Source organism: Echinops telfairi, unplaced genomic scaffold (assembly GCF_000313985.2).
Source record: "Echinops telfairi isolate 266 unplaced genomic scaffold, ASM31398v2 ScPeMD7_7457;HRSCAF=8495, whole genome shotgun sequence".
NCBI lineage: Eukaryota > Metazoa > Chordata > Mammalia > Afrosoricida > Tenrecidae > Echinops > Echinops telfairi.
The window spans coordinates 23,582,017-23,596,545 of record NW_022111357.1 but is presented as its reverse complement, the minus strand read 5'-3'; the positions used below and the strand labels follow the sequence as shown (position 1 = coordinate 23,596,545).

General features: G+C 42.1%; 1 protein-coding gene across 6 annotated transcripts in view; it reads right to left on the bottom strand.

Moving 5' to 3' along the window:
• USP48 (ubiquitin specific peptidase 48) overlaps positions 1-14,529 on the bottom strand; it is a 93,976-nt gene that overhangs the window by 16,423 nt on the left and 63,024 nt on the right. For all 6 annotated transcript variants that reach the window (XM_045298736.1, XM_045298735.1, XM_045298733.1 and 3 more), the window contains exons 16-22: positions 12,220-12,344; positions 11,946-12,068; positions 11,618-11,679; positions 11,174-11,284; positions 9,404-9,534; positions 8,971-9,077; positions 1,005-1,109 (exon numbers count right to left, since the gene is read on the bottom strand). In XM_045298736.1, the coding sequence (XP_045154671.1) occupies positions 1,005-1,109; positions 8,971-9,077; positions 9,404-9,534; positions 11,174-11,284; positions 11,618-11,679; positions 11,946-12,068; positions 12,220-12,344 (764 nt within the window). The remainder of the gene's footprint in view (positions 1-1,004; positions 1,110-8,970; positions 9,078-9,403; positions 9,535-11,173; positions 11,285-11,617; positions 11,680-11,945; positions 12,069-12,219; positions 12,345-14,529) is intronic.

The window sequence follows — 14,529 nt, the reverse complement described above, 5'->3', positions numbered from 1 at the left end:
GATGCCGGGGACTTAAGTGGAGAGTAAATGTTTTGAGAATGATGAGGTCAATGAATGTACAAATGTGCTTTACACAATTGATGCAAGTATGGATTATGACAAGAGTTGTATGAGCCCCTAATATAAAATGATTAAAAAAGAAAATAGATTCCTCAGCTTTCAAAGCTTATTCACAAGATATCAAACATTCCTTGAATTTAAGGTATCTTAGAATGTCCCAGAACGAAACTGTCTGTTTGAGAAGTTAAACTTGTCTCCATCACAAACCAATGCAACACATCCACACGTTATTTCCTGTTCTTACACAAGTTTCTCAGTTAGTCACTATGGACACGTAGAACACAACCAAGGAACTAAACAAGGGGTATAGAAACCCCAACAGCAAACAGTCCGATTTAATCAAACAATTTTTAGTTATAATAGGAAATGAGAACTGCTTTGGCATTAACATTTTAATTAACTCATTCAATGTTATCGAAGTCAATTGCAACTCATAATAAATTTACAGGACAGAGTAGAACTGCTACCCTGGGTTTCAAAGGCTGCAAATCTTTACAGTAATAAAATATCTGGTAGGTTTGAACTGCTGACCTTGAGGTTAGCAGCCCAATACATAAATCACTATGCTGCTAGGGATCCCCGAAAATCTCTTGCATTGACTTAATTATTAAGGTAACCATAAAGAGGGAACATGAGCTAAGCAAATTTTTCATACTTTTAAAAAAAGCTTTCACAACTAAACAATAATCTCGGAAATAAGTCTTAGTCTTCTTTCTTAGTTAAAAACATAATCAACACATATATTTTATCATTTCTGAAATTCTGGAATGTAGCCCAGAGCTCTTCATGAAAAATCACAATAGCTATAGTGCATTCCTAAAACTGAGGAAATAAGGGTGGGTAGGGGGGACACTGAGGACTCACAGAGAGGTGTACAGGGCATGGAGTAACTGATCTTTCAGAAGAGGGAGAGGTGTATGATAAAAGGCAGCTTCAACACCTACTTGACTGAAATCTGGATCCTTTTCTCCATCTGGCTTAGCTTCTTCCTTGTCCTCCTCAGTTTCAGAACTACTCACATTCAGCTCCGGAGCAGAGTCCTTCATCACCTGGACGGACCAGGACAACAGAGATGAAGTTGGTCAGATCCTAAGAGGCAATGCTATGGAGGGGTTCGGTGTGGGGATTCCCTGTAGATTTTCTGTAAGAACCCTGCATCCATGGTGGGGCAAGAGACCAGACACCGGATATCCTTTCCCTTTTTTTGTGTGTTAAAATGTTCAACAACACATTTGTCACTTGTACCGCATCCATATTCACCATCACATTCACCATGCTGTGCAACCATCGCCATTATCCATTTCCAGTTTTGTCCTTACTCTGAATAGCCAGTGTCATTTAAGCAATAGCTTCCTCTTGCCCAAATCCCTGGTATTTGCTTGTTTTTCTTACTGGCATCCATTTTGACTTGTAGTTACCCTACAAAGCAGGGTCAAACTGCCCCTGTGGGTTTCTGAGACTACATAATTCTTCACAGGACTAAAGACTGGTTTTTCTCCCGTGGAGCACCTGGTGGTTTCGAACTGCTGACCTTGTGGTTAGTAAACCAACGCATAACTAGTATGTCCTCAGAGCTCCCTTTGTTTGTTCAAGATATTTCATAACAAGTGCGAACATCCAACATTTGCCCTTTAGTGCCTGACTTCTTTTACTCAGTAGGATTTCAAGGTTCCCCCTGGTCACAGAACTTCAGTTCTCTTCATGGATGAGCAATACTCCATTCTCTGTAAGCATCACATTTTATTCAGCTATTCATTTGCTGATGGACACATGGGTTTCTTCAATCTTTTGGCTATTGTGAATGATGAGGCAAAGAACACCTGTGTGCAGTACACTGAACTAACAAGAAGACAGAACAAAACCAGTCAACATTTCAGTCCACGGGGGCTTCAAACAGTTTGTGGGGAAAATGGCACTAAAAGAAAATGGGATTTCCTCATATCTTTTCAAAGCATTCTCTTATTACACACGAGGTTGCCAATAGTTTGCACCAACTCGACAGCCAATTATCCATAATAAATAATGTAAGAAGCATGTCCAAGTCCTTGTTGCCAAGTCCTTGTGAAAATACCATGACCGACCTCCTGGGCTAACTGCACAAGTGGGAGGGGCACTCAACATGAACCAACGCTGGTCTCAGTGAGGTGGAGGTCTCCATACTTTCTTTCTCCAACCTTTGTACCAAACCTGACCATAGCCACCTGAGAAAATAATGCATAGCTCTTGCCTGTGTTCTCGCTACACAAGGGAGGAGGGCAATCTAACTCCACTCAAACCTAAGGCCAAGAGGCAAAGGCAGAAGTCAGATACGCCTCCAACCTCATCCTTCTTGAACCCTGTTCCGACACCAACCATTTCTCCAGTAGTAGGTACTCTTATTTCTCTGCTGGGTTTAATAGTTCATTACGATGGCCACACAGAAATCCCAAATATGGGGGGTTATTAGGGAATTAACAGGTCATCAAAGTAAGGATCAGTTAACAGTAAATATATGGTCGATGGTCTAAATCTTTTTCTTTGGTCTTCCGCTTCTTTGGGCCAGGAAGCCCATCTGCTGCTCTGTGTCACAGTCTGGTAGTCTCTGCTTTGCTCTCCTGTCTCATGGCCTCCTTGCCGTGGCCTCTGGTTTCAGTGGGGAATGGCGTATGCTGCCTCTACCACTTCAATCTGTGCCCTGCTGGCGGCTTTTCTCCCTTGGTAGTTCCAGAATTCTCTCTTCCTCATTCTAAGTTACCTCTTTGATATAGAGGTGTGGTTTTGGTCTATCAGCAGGCCATACCCCGAAGAAAGCAAAGGATGGTGATTTGGTTCACGTCCTTGAATAATGTGGAGACTCAGAATATATCCCACCTTAATCCAACCCATTAGTCTAACAGAGAACACTCTCCCAAATGTGATTAGAGTCATAGGCATAGAGGCTAGAATTTATAGTGCATCACAAAAGGGATTATTGCTAAAAGGCCCATCCACTTTAATGGACTACGTCTCACCAAAGCACTCTCTCCTCTGCTGGGTCCAATAATCTGTTGCAACTGTCACAGAGAACTCATAGGTCATACTGGGTTTTATTATGGAAGCAAGGTTACAATTCAGGATCAGAAGATAGAGAAGGAAGGATTGCCCCAAAGGGAGCATACTCCTCCTTTCTTTGGTCTTCAGCTTCTCTCAGCCACAGGTCTCCTGTCTAGATGCCTACTCCAACCTGCAAGTGCCATAGCGCTTTAGCTCCACTGAGGTCCCGTGGCATGGCACTCTTGTCAGTAAGCCTTCGCCCAAAGGCATTCATTTAGCTCTCGAGTGTGTGGGTCTGCAAGCCCACTCTAGCCATCACATTCGGACAGCCTGAAAGCCCACCATGCCAACTCTGGCCAGGCTCCTGGTTCTCATGCCTCAGGCCAAGACTGCTGGACTGTACTATGCGTGCTATTGCTTCAACTGTCTCCATTGTTATGGTTCTGTCTCCTGGGTCAAGCATGTTATCAGCACAAGGACCTTAGACCCAAAGGAGGTGCTCTGCATGGGCTCTTCTACTAGTGGTGGTGACACCCCTTTTCCACTTTCCCTTAAGTCTAGTGGGATGGCAGCAGAGCTGACGAGTCACTTTGGCAGGATTTCACCTTGTTTTTAAGGGTCACCCCTCCTCCCCAAGGCATTAGTAGCAAGCTGTTCAATCCACGAAGCAATGCATTGGGTAAATCTGCTGCACAAGCCTCTTTATAGTGTTGAAAAGCAAGGATGTTACTTTGAGCACTAAAGTACCTGACCCAAGCCATGGTACTTTCAATTGCCTCATATATATGTTAAAGTTGGACACTGAATAAGGAAGACTGAGAAACGAATTAATGCACTTGAATTGTGGTGCTGATGAAGAATATGGAAGTCACCACAGACTGTCAAAAGAACAAAGCGATCTGTCTTGGAAGAAGCACAGCCAGATGCTCCTAGGAGGCAAGGAAGCGGTGGCTTCATCTCATCTACTTTGAACATGCTGTCAGGATCAAGAGCAATCCCTGGAAAAGGACATCACGCTTGGTAAAGTAGTGAGGCAGCAAAAACACGGACTGATATAGTGGCTGCACCAATCGGTTCAAATATAAGAACAATCGTGCTTCTATCTTTTACATATAAAATATAAGAACAATCGTGCTTCTATCTTTTACATTCCAATCGCAAATAATTAACTGCATCTAGATTGCATGTTTGACCAATTTCCTACTAATGATGTTGACAGGCTTCTTCAATTTCTTCATCACTAGCTTTTGTGGTTTGTGCATATATTTAAATAAGCTATGGAGACTCTGAAGGCACCAGCCCCACTGGCTTTACTCCACTAATGTCACTCACCATGGTCACTCTGCTTTGCAAAAGCAGTTCCTCCTTAGTCACATCTGGAGTGCCCTCAGATCTAAGGGGACCACCCTGTGGCACAATCCCCTACAATGTTCTGCTTCCACTCCTTGGGTCTTCAGTGGTATCTGACAAGATTCTGAACCAATGTGAACATTTTCCATGGCTACGTCCTCTGAAGTGGGGAGCCAACTCCTTCTTAGTTGTCTGTGCTGAGTCTGGAAGTTCTGCTAAAACCTATTCATTCACTTTTGCTAACCCTGATGGCATTTAAAATACTGGTGACATAGCTTCCAGCATCAGAGCAACACACAAGCCAGCACAGTATGACAAACTGACAAGCAAGTGGTGTTTTAGATGGCAGTACAAATTAAAATGATTTTCATATTTTCTTTCCCATATGGCAAGTTGTCATAGAGAAGATACCCAACTAATTTTTGTGTGCCCACCTTGAACCGTGCCATTTGGTTGACTTCACTTATTATCATTAGTAGCTTTCTTATGGCTTCTTTGAAGTTTCTACATATACACAGCATGATTTACCTCAAAAGGGGATAGGTTTACATCTTCCTTCCCTATTTGAATAGCTTTTGGTTTTTCAATTGTTTTGTTGCTTAGCCTGTTCTGAGGACTTCCAGTAAAATACGTGGTAGCAGCAGCCAATGTGCAGCCTTCTCTTCATCTGGACCTTAAGTGAAAACCTCTCTGTCTCTCGTTTTTCACAGTTTCATTAGCACTTTATCCACATGTCATACAATTCAATAATTCAATCAGATCAAGGAGAGTTGTACAACTGTCATCATATTCAATTTCAGAACACTTTCTTCTTCCTTGTAGTCACTGTTACTCATGTAATTTTTTTCTAATTGTGGCAAAATATATACAACACATCTCCAATTCCACAATTTCTACACGTGTAGCTCAGTGTAAATGATTAGACTCTTCATGCTGTGCAGCCACTATTAATGCCCCTTTCCTAATTATGCTACTACCATTGGCGTAAGCTCAATGCCCCTACGCAACAACTCTGTGACCGTATTTCTTAGTGATTTTTAAAAGAATAGTTTCAATTCCACTTACTGGGAAACCCAACAGAAAACAATAAAAAACAAAAACAAAATAAAACGGGAAGGATAAAATAATAATATAAAGATAAAAAATACAAATAATGAGTAAGAAAGAAAAGACTACCATCAATATTTAAAAGTCAAGGGAAGAAATTTTTATCACGGAACAAATGAGAGATACTTATGCCTAAAACAAATTCAGGTTGGGTCAAGAGGGAGGTCAACTGACCAAGTATCAAATTCAACCCAGCATAATCAAGTTTACAACGATCTCTGTCTAATATCAAAATGAGACCCTGGCATGTGTCTAGAGTACCCATCTGCCAACAGCTTAATACCTCTCTTCATTGAGTACTACGTCTCTTTAACATGTCAGTTTTTTAACCTGATGACTTAGTCTTGTATTTAATGTATGTACCATAACATAAGAGGTTTCTGAAGAATTATTGAACATTTAAAAATAGGTGTAATTTTTCAGAAAGTTTAAGGATGTACTGTCTTTCCTAATACTCTGACTACCAAACTTAGTTTGTCAAAATTGCTCAGATGGCAGAACGCCACAAGGACAATGATCAAGAATTGAGAATATTCTTTTGAAAATCACTAAGAAATACTGCCACAGAACTCTATAAGTAATAAAACTGTACATAATTGGATGCTATTATATACTAGTATATATGTGCAACCAAATACAAAGAGAACTCCAGAAAGAAAAACAGACCTTTCACATTCATTAACTTATTTTCTCTGCAAATCAGGAAGCTGAAGTGTTAGTTCAATTTCTAAGGCAAAATCCTAGATCTCTAATGCATGAATTGAGTCAGTCTTCTAAATCAATGTGTTGGTAACCACTATCAAAGAAACAGTATTCTATTTTGTCTTTAATTTTAAAAAACCTGGCATTAATTAGTAAGACATCTAGATATCTGGGTTAGAATACAATAAATACAATAAAAATGTTCCAAATCCAATCTGCGGCAACTTCTAATGTTCCTCTTTCAAAAGCATGTCCAAATCTGTCTAAATCACCTGGCTTTGCAGATCAACTGCAAAAGCTTCAAAAGCAGCCTCCCTTGGTCCTGCCATACCCTTGACAAAGCTAGGCATTGGTCAGCATATCCTGAAAGCAAACATCAGATCATATCATGCCCATGCTTGGAAACCCGTTGGGACTTCCATCGGCACTTAGAATAAAACATCACATGCTTGGTATGGTGTACACAGAATACAGCCACTTAACTCATAGCATTAGCCTTCCTTAGAATGAATTCTGCATTAGTGCTGTCGAAGAAGCACATGTGGTTACCTACATTTAAAGGAAGAAAATATAAAATGCAGTTCCTCGGTCGCTCCAAAGCCATCTGTAGTTAGCAGCTTCCAGAGCATACAGCACAGATGCAGAGCATTCACATGGTGCCGAAAGTTCTCCTGGCCAGGACTGGCATTTCCTCTGCTACTGGAGCATGTTGGGGCTTCCTTGAGAACTTAAGTTCCCTTTGCCTGGAGTTTTTTGCCTGGTGGCTCTTTAAAAGGCCAGAAATTTGACAGTCAAAACTTGGAGTAAAATAAATCTTCTGGCGTGGTGAAATGAGGTTCTTTACTGTGGCCTTCTGTGTTGGTTCTTTGAGGAAAAGTTTGTGAGATAATTTCCCCCAATTCTGGAGGAGCTACCATAGCCCTCCTTTGCTACCTGTTACCCCAAAGGGGCTGTTACTTTTGCTAGATTGGTTCACAAATCCTGAGTACGTTGCGAACTACCTGGTCTGATCCTTTTTTTTAAGGCTCTGGGCTGCAGTGTGCCCTATGATTGGTGTGCACCTTGTGATATTTCTTAATATGCTTTTCGGTCCATGCCTCTGCAACTCCTATCAAATGATTGGGTAGGACCATGTAAACAGGGTGTAAGAAGCACTAGAAGTGAGGACCACTCCATTGTATTTGCTATTCCCTCAACATGGCAATAAGGATGAGCAGCTCAGAAGCCCGAAGGACGCAATACCACAAATGGAAAAGTGTCAAAGGCCAAGTCCAGAGGTAACAGAAGCTGTGACACGGAGACCATGGGACAGAGCAAAAAGTGATTGGCTGCTGGCTGAGGAGGGTATGCTAAGGTCCAATGAACTTCCCTACTAATAAATCTCCTGAACCACAAGTATTGTCTATGAGTTTTGTGCAGCCATTGCAAGGGATTATGAGATCCAGCATCACAAAAGTAGAGTGGTGTGGGAGGAATGGTTGGTGTCAGGCTGGGGTAGAAAGAAGGGTGGTAGGTGAAGGCATATCTGATCTCTGCCTTGTGGTAGAGGTTGGGATAGAGCTGGATTCTCCTCCTTTTTGTAGCCAGAGGAGATCAGATAAGGCCTCCTGTTTTCTCACTGGTCAGAGACTATGCAAATGAGGCATCTTTATCCTACAGTACAAATAAAGTGTCCATGACCTACTGATCGAGAACTCTGAGTAAAACAGCTTTATGGGTAGTCTATGCCTTAAAAGTGATATGGAATTCATGTATATAAGCAACCCCACAGTGGTTTCTGGCACAGAAAGAATCAGGAAGCAAGAAGCAGCTGGGGGGCGGGAGAAAGGCGGGGGCGGCACACATCTCCTAAAAGAACAGTAACAAAGGTCCAAAGCTGTAACACTGAAGGCATCACGAGGTCCAGAAGAGACCAGTGACAGCGTCAGTGGCAAAGAGGCGCTGAGAAGAAGAGAATGAGAGGAGGCCTGTATGATCAAGAGGAGTTCAGAGAGTGGTCCTACATTGGTTCCTGATTCTGAGTTTTAGCTTCTTAACTGATTTCTACCCAGTTCCTTATAAACCTCTTCAGTCTAAGCATGGTCTGAGTTCTATGTGGCCAATACAATGCATTACCAAGTCCAACAAGGAATCAAAAGGTGCTGTGGAGATGGCTGGCGTGGGGCTTGGTAAAATGGTTGGAGAGTGGAGGTAATGGCTGACCCTCCATCTCATACGATATTGGTTTGGGGCTGGCGGCTGAGTCTCTTAATTTACCTTGAAGTTAGAAGGGTTCAGTCGATGCTACTGTTACTACCCCCATCAACTCACATCCTCCAAGCAGCACTTCATCTACCCCCATCTAACCCCGCAGCCTGCCCTCCATCTTTTTTCTGCTTGAGTTCTTTAAAAAGTATCATTCCTAGGTGAAACAATTCTTTGAATCTGGCGGATTCTTCTGGGTTGTCTTCATCATGTGCACATGTTCCTGTTTGGATTCATTACTGTACTTCTAGCAGCAAAATCATTCCTGGCACACAGCTAACAGTCAATAAATATTTGCATATCAAATAACTCACTAGATCCATATATATAATCACACAACTATTCATTTACCCTTCTTGTCCGATTTCAATGCTGCTGCCAAACAGCTCTGAGGAAACAAAAACACTGTCCTCAGCAGTTCTCAGTAAAAAAGGCAACAGGGAGCCAAAAAGCAATCTCAATCATTGCTCTCGTGGCCACAAGAGGGAGCAGTACCTTCTTATTATCCACAACTTTATGTACATAGATGGTGGCTTGTGTGTATTCCCGCAGGTCCCTCTGTTGCTGACACAGTAAGCCTTCTCTGCATTCTGGACAGAGTTCTAAGAAGCAAAATGAAAGTGACTAAGGAATTACTGTCAACAAAACATCTATCAAACTTACAAGTGAGCGCTTACGTAAATCTTAGTGATATTTCCTATCAATTGTTGGATTCCATTGTATGCAAGCAAGGAAGTTAGTTTACTGTTCGCAAATAAGTATGTAAGTAATGAGATGAACAGTTTGTAGTTCCTGTTTGAGGAAGATATGTTTATACTACGACCACATGTTCTTTCACTGTAAACGCAGACTAGAATATTCATGTATCCTTCCTTCTCCGTACAGTGTAACTTTTAATTACCGAAGTATAAACAGTGTGAAAACTTACGAGGATCAGAAGTATACTGTGTTTCTGAAGAGGTTACATCACCCACTTCGCTTCTTGTGATTTTAATTACATGATCCACGACAAAGAGCTTTTGTATCGTTTGCCACTCGCTGGGCCATATGAGAGCTATACTGTGCAAAAAAAACAACATGCCTAAGACACATCGCAATTACAAAAACAAGTGTCCAAAAAAACAAACAAACAAAACAACTGTCATTCATTAGCCTCCTTAACCAAAATCCACTAGTACCTAACACTATAGAGAAAGAACAGAAGTGTTTTCATACTGTGGATACTGTAACAGCAGTGAACAAAATAGACTAGAATTACGCCACTGAATTCCAAAAACATTAAGTTAAATAAATTAAGTTAGTTGCAGAATAGTAATACAGTATGAGTCTGTTTACCTAAAAGTGAAGGTGTGTAAACTGCACTATGTGGGTTGTGTAGCTCCCACACTCAGGACGGATAGCAGTTACTTTAGAGAAAAAAAGGGGGGGGGGTTTGAAAGAAAGAAGAAGGAATAGTATAGTACTACAGCGCCTCCAAGTGCTTTTAAACTGGTTACCTACTTTGTTAGATGCCTGGAATTTACAACAAGCAATAGGAAACTTTGGGGGAGGGGTTAAAAAAGGTAGGGGGAAAAATACCTAGAAGAAAACATGTATTAATGTTTACCTACATGAAAGGGGTCCAAGCATCGACATATAATAATACACTGTTATGAGAAACCCTGGTGGCAGAGAGGTCAGGCATGAAGCTAATAATAAGGTTGTTGGCTCAAACCCTCTAGGTGCTCTGAGAAAAAGGTGGCAGCAGCCTGGTACGGCAACAATTACACAGCCTTGGGAATCCCATAGGATAGTGTTACTGTGTCCTATAAAGCTGTAATTAGTCAGAATCGACTTGGTGGCTGCGAAAGTTTGGTAAACGCTAGCATAAACCCAAAATCCACTTCCCACAATGGGAGTCTGATGGACTGATGCTACAAGAATAGAGTCGAACTTCTGCGTTTCCAAGGCCTCCTATCTTAACAGAAGCAGCCTGCCACATCTTTCTTCCCTGGAGCCACTGGTGGGTTCAAACCACTGATCTTCTGGTTAGCAGCCCAGTATTTTTACCAACCACTACTTAGTCACAGGGGAATTTTATTTATTTGTCTGAATTTTCTTTTCAGAGTTTACTGGCAATGTCAGAAGCATTCCACATTTTATATAGTTATTTTCAAACTATTTAAAAAGACAAAACTGGAACACAAGGAGTGGAATTCATATCTGAGTTTTTTGGGAAGCATTTAGGGAGTGGAGTACATTTCCTTTGGGACCCTAAGAATTCCAGTTGACCAGCTCCTCAATGGCTGTGCTCTAAACCACTTCCTGGTGCTTTATTTCTGAAGCTTGGCAGCTACAGAGAGGAAAACCACAGCGTAGACGATGTAGGTCATGTGATTCTGGCAAAGAGTTTGGAGCGTCACTGTGCTGACTACCAGCGGCTTAGAAAGGGGAGGCACAGCACCGGTTCCCAGGGGAGAGCAGGAAGAAACGAAGAGTGAGGTAATCTTAGGAAGCCTCTGGCTATTAAGGTTAAGGAACCCCCTAAAAAAACCACACACAAGTGCTCACTCTGTAGTACATATAAAGGGGGGGGGGCCTCAATTCAGAAAAGAACGAGATTCTTAAAACAGTCGGATTTAGATCAGAAGGGAAATTTCCTAAATACACTTCATTCATCATTAGAAATACAAAGATCTCACGAAGAGAGGAAACTCACAGTTTAGAATCTTCTTTGGTCATGGAAGCAAATGTAAACATGAGGCCCCCGTGGGGACACAGAAGAGCGCTGTTTCCCACCGACGACACCGGAGCACATCTCGTGGGCTTTCTACTCAGGTGAGACAAGGAGGATAAGCACACCTCACTACTGTATGCCCAAAGCGAAGGTCTTAAACAATTATTTAAAACTAAATATACAAGGGGCTTCAAAAGTCTGTGGGGAAAAATGCATTTCCCCATAAACTTTTGAAGGCCCCTCATATGTAAAAGGATATCAGCAATTATGTGCGTTTATGAGATTATTCATGTAATTTAATAGAGAAGACAGCTGTCGCTGTATGCCATTAAGAGTAACTACAAAGGGGACCACTGACAGAATCCACGATCTTAAATTATGCGACAGCTAACAACAAAAAGGAAAATAGAAAAGTTCAGTTTCTACCTAACAAATTTCCGCCATTCTTCTACAAAGAACTGTGACACAATGTAGAGGATGTCCGTATCCTAGAACACAAAACCACACACATCCGTTAGACCCGCCAGCCCGCTGGACCCCAGGCCTAGGCCAATGCTGGGTCATAAACTGCGATGTTCTTTATCCAGGGTTATTAACAAAACTACAGCTCTCTACCACACAACTGCACGGAGGAGTAAATCTTCCCGATTAGGTAACTGAACAATTGCGAGTTGTTCTGAAGTAGTTCCTCAGGAAGCTGGCAAAGGCCTTCTCAAGGTAGGAAAGCTTCTTCCCTTTGTGGGAGTCACTGTACCTCTGGCCAGTCACTGAGACAAGGTCTGTTTTTGTCCTGGAATAAGTTTGGGAGAGAAGTCTTTTGTTCGTTTGCAATCATCTTATGCAAGGCTTCGTTTTCCTCCCCTTCTCGTTCTAAGATCTGAAAGAGAATGAAGCCAATCAACCCTTTCCTGCTGACAGCACAGTCCTGTGAAAAGCTCAAGCTCATGCTTCTGGGAAGTTAATGGGGAGGTGCGGGGTGTTGTCACAGGGGAGCTCTGCACTTCCCACAGGTGTCAACAGCTTAGTACCTTGCACTGTGAACAGCATTCTTTGTAACTTGGGAACTCAGGTGCCTTGGGGAAGTATTGCTGCAATTTACTCCATGCCTCGAAAGAAACAAGTCGCCTTTCATTTTCCGATATGCACAATTCCCCTGATTTAGAAAGAAAAAAAGACCCAAACACATACACATATCATAATTGGTTGGGGGAAAGGGGATCTTATGGGGGGAGGGGGAATCAACACACAGCTCCCACATCAACCTCCCCTCCTTAAACTGAAGTACATACAATCAGGGCATGCCCTTCTTTTTGTTCTTGTTTTTGAGGCATTACTGTGCAAAATTCCAAGCTGTTTTTGAAACTTTACGTGAAAATTTGAAGTACACAGGATGGCCAAATTAATCTTTAAATACATAAGCAGGAGAAGTCATAATGCCAGACATCCAGCTTATTATAAAGTTTTAGTAATCAATTCACAGAGAAATCGACTATGCTCCACAGGCAAATGCAGCAAGGTAGCATCATGGTGAATGGGAGGAAACACAGTCATGGATCATTCACAGATGTATGCCATAGGCATCGGTGTCATTCAGTCGGTGCACAAACAATGACTTTTTGTTCTTTACTAATGAGTTTGACTCCTAGGGAGTCACTCAATGGCCACTACTCACTATATTTCTTCCCAAAACTTTAATTTCACGGCTAGCCACCAACCTCAATTTTGCGTTCTTGATGTAGATCTGTGGCAAGAAAACCTGTGTGGCTGTTACTGATGTGCACTGCTGAGTGAACGTGACTGTCTACAAAGACCCTGTACAACAGGACACGGCTGGCCCAGAGTTCCCTAGAACATGGTTACTAGGCAATGAACAAATCTGCCTTGAAATCAGTACAGCCAAATGCTCCTCAGAAGCAAAGATGGCAAGACTCTGTCTCAAGTATTTGGGCATGCTCATAGAGGATAGTAGTAGATGATCAGGGAAAAGAGAGATCGACACAGACTGCAATAATGAACTCAAAGCATAGGAACAATTGTGAGGATGGCACAGGACCACACTGCTTTACTCCACTGTGCACAGGGTCACTTTTAGTCAGACCCAGTTCGGCAGTGCCTAAGCACTCCACTGCTTCAGAAACAGGTCGTCATTAGCGCTCCATGTGAGGCGAGTGTCTCGCATTTTCTTTCTCCTGCCGAGTAAGACAATGGTGAAAAGGGGCTTCCAGAGAGGCAGGCCCAAGTCATGGCAGGGGTGGGGGTTGGGTGTGTGTGTGTTACTGTCGTTAGGTGCCACCCAATTGGCTCCAACCGACCCATAGCGACCCAGTGCACAGAGAATGACATGGTCTAGCCCTGTCCCATGCTCACAATTGTACCCATTCCTGAGCCCATTAATGCAGCCATGGTGTTAGTCCATCTCGCGGAGGGTCTTCCTCTTTGTCACTGCCCTTGTACTTTATAAACGTGATGTCCTTCTCCGTGGACTAGGCTTTCCTAACAATATGTCCAGAGTATGCAAGGCAAAGTCTTGCTATCTTTGCCTCTAGAGAGCTTCCTCTGGCCTTACTTTTTCCAACACAGACTGGTTTGTCCTTGTAGCAGTTCACGGTGCTTTCAGTATTCCTCTCCGGGATGGCCAGTCTCACAGAACTCCATCTAATCCCACATTGCTCACAGTGCTACAATTTCCTGCAGATTCAGCTCTATTTAACTGTTACTTTACCAAAACCATTCTCATTTTAAGGTTGTGTTCATCCCTCACAGGCCCATTCTTCTAAATTATCAACTTAAAGTTAAGTAATACAGCAATTTAGTATTCAATCTGAAAATTCTGTTCAAGTTCAATTTACCTGCCAATACTATAAACATAACTCAAACCTCTTCAAAAATTCCAGAAGGGAATGAGAATGGTAATATTAATCACTACTCTCCTTCTTACAGAAATGCCCAGGTCAGAGCAATCTACAACCCAACACCTCCTGAGTTTAAAAATGTACACCAACTCTAGAAGATTGAGCCTTTCTCCCGACTCCACACTAGTATTGTGTTCACACATCTGATTCCATTAGTCATTTCCATCTGATAGGTTAGTGAACTAACTATGAATATGAGGGTTACCTTGAAAATCCGTTTCCAAAGCCAGACATGTATTCTTGTCTCTATACCATAGGTATCGGCAGATTTAAGAGTAATGAACTAGGGGCTTTCTAAAGTATTACTCTTTGTTTTATGGTTTTGCTTAATAAATACACTCAGACAGATTAAATAATAGGGCCAAGTTCATTACAGGTAGAAAATAACAAGCTGAGATGTGAACTCTGGTATGTCTTAAGCAAAGC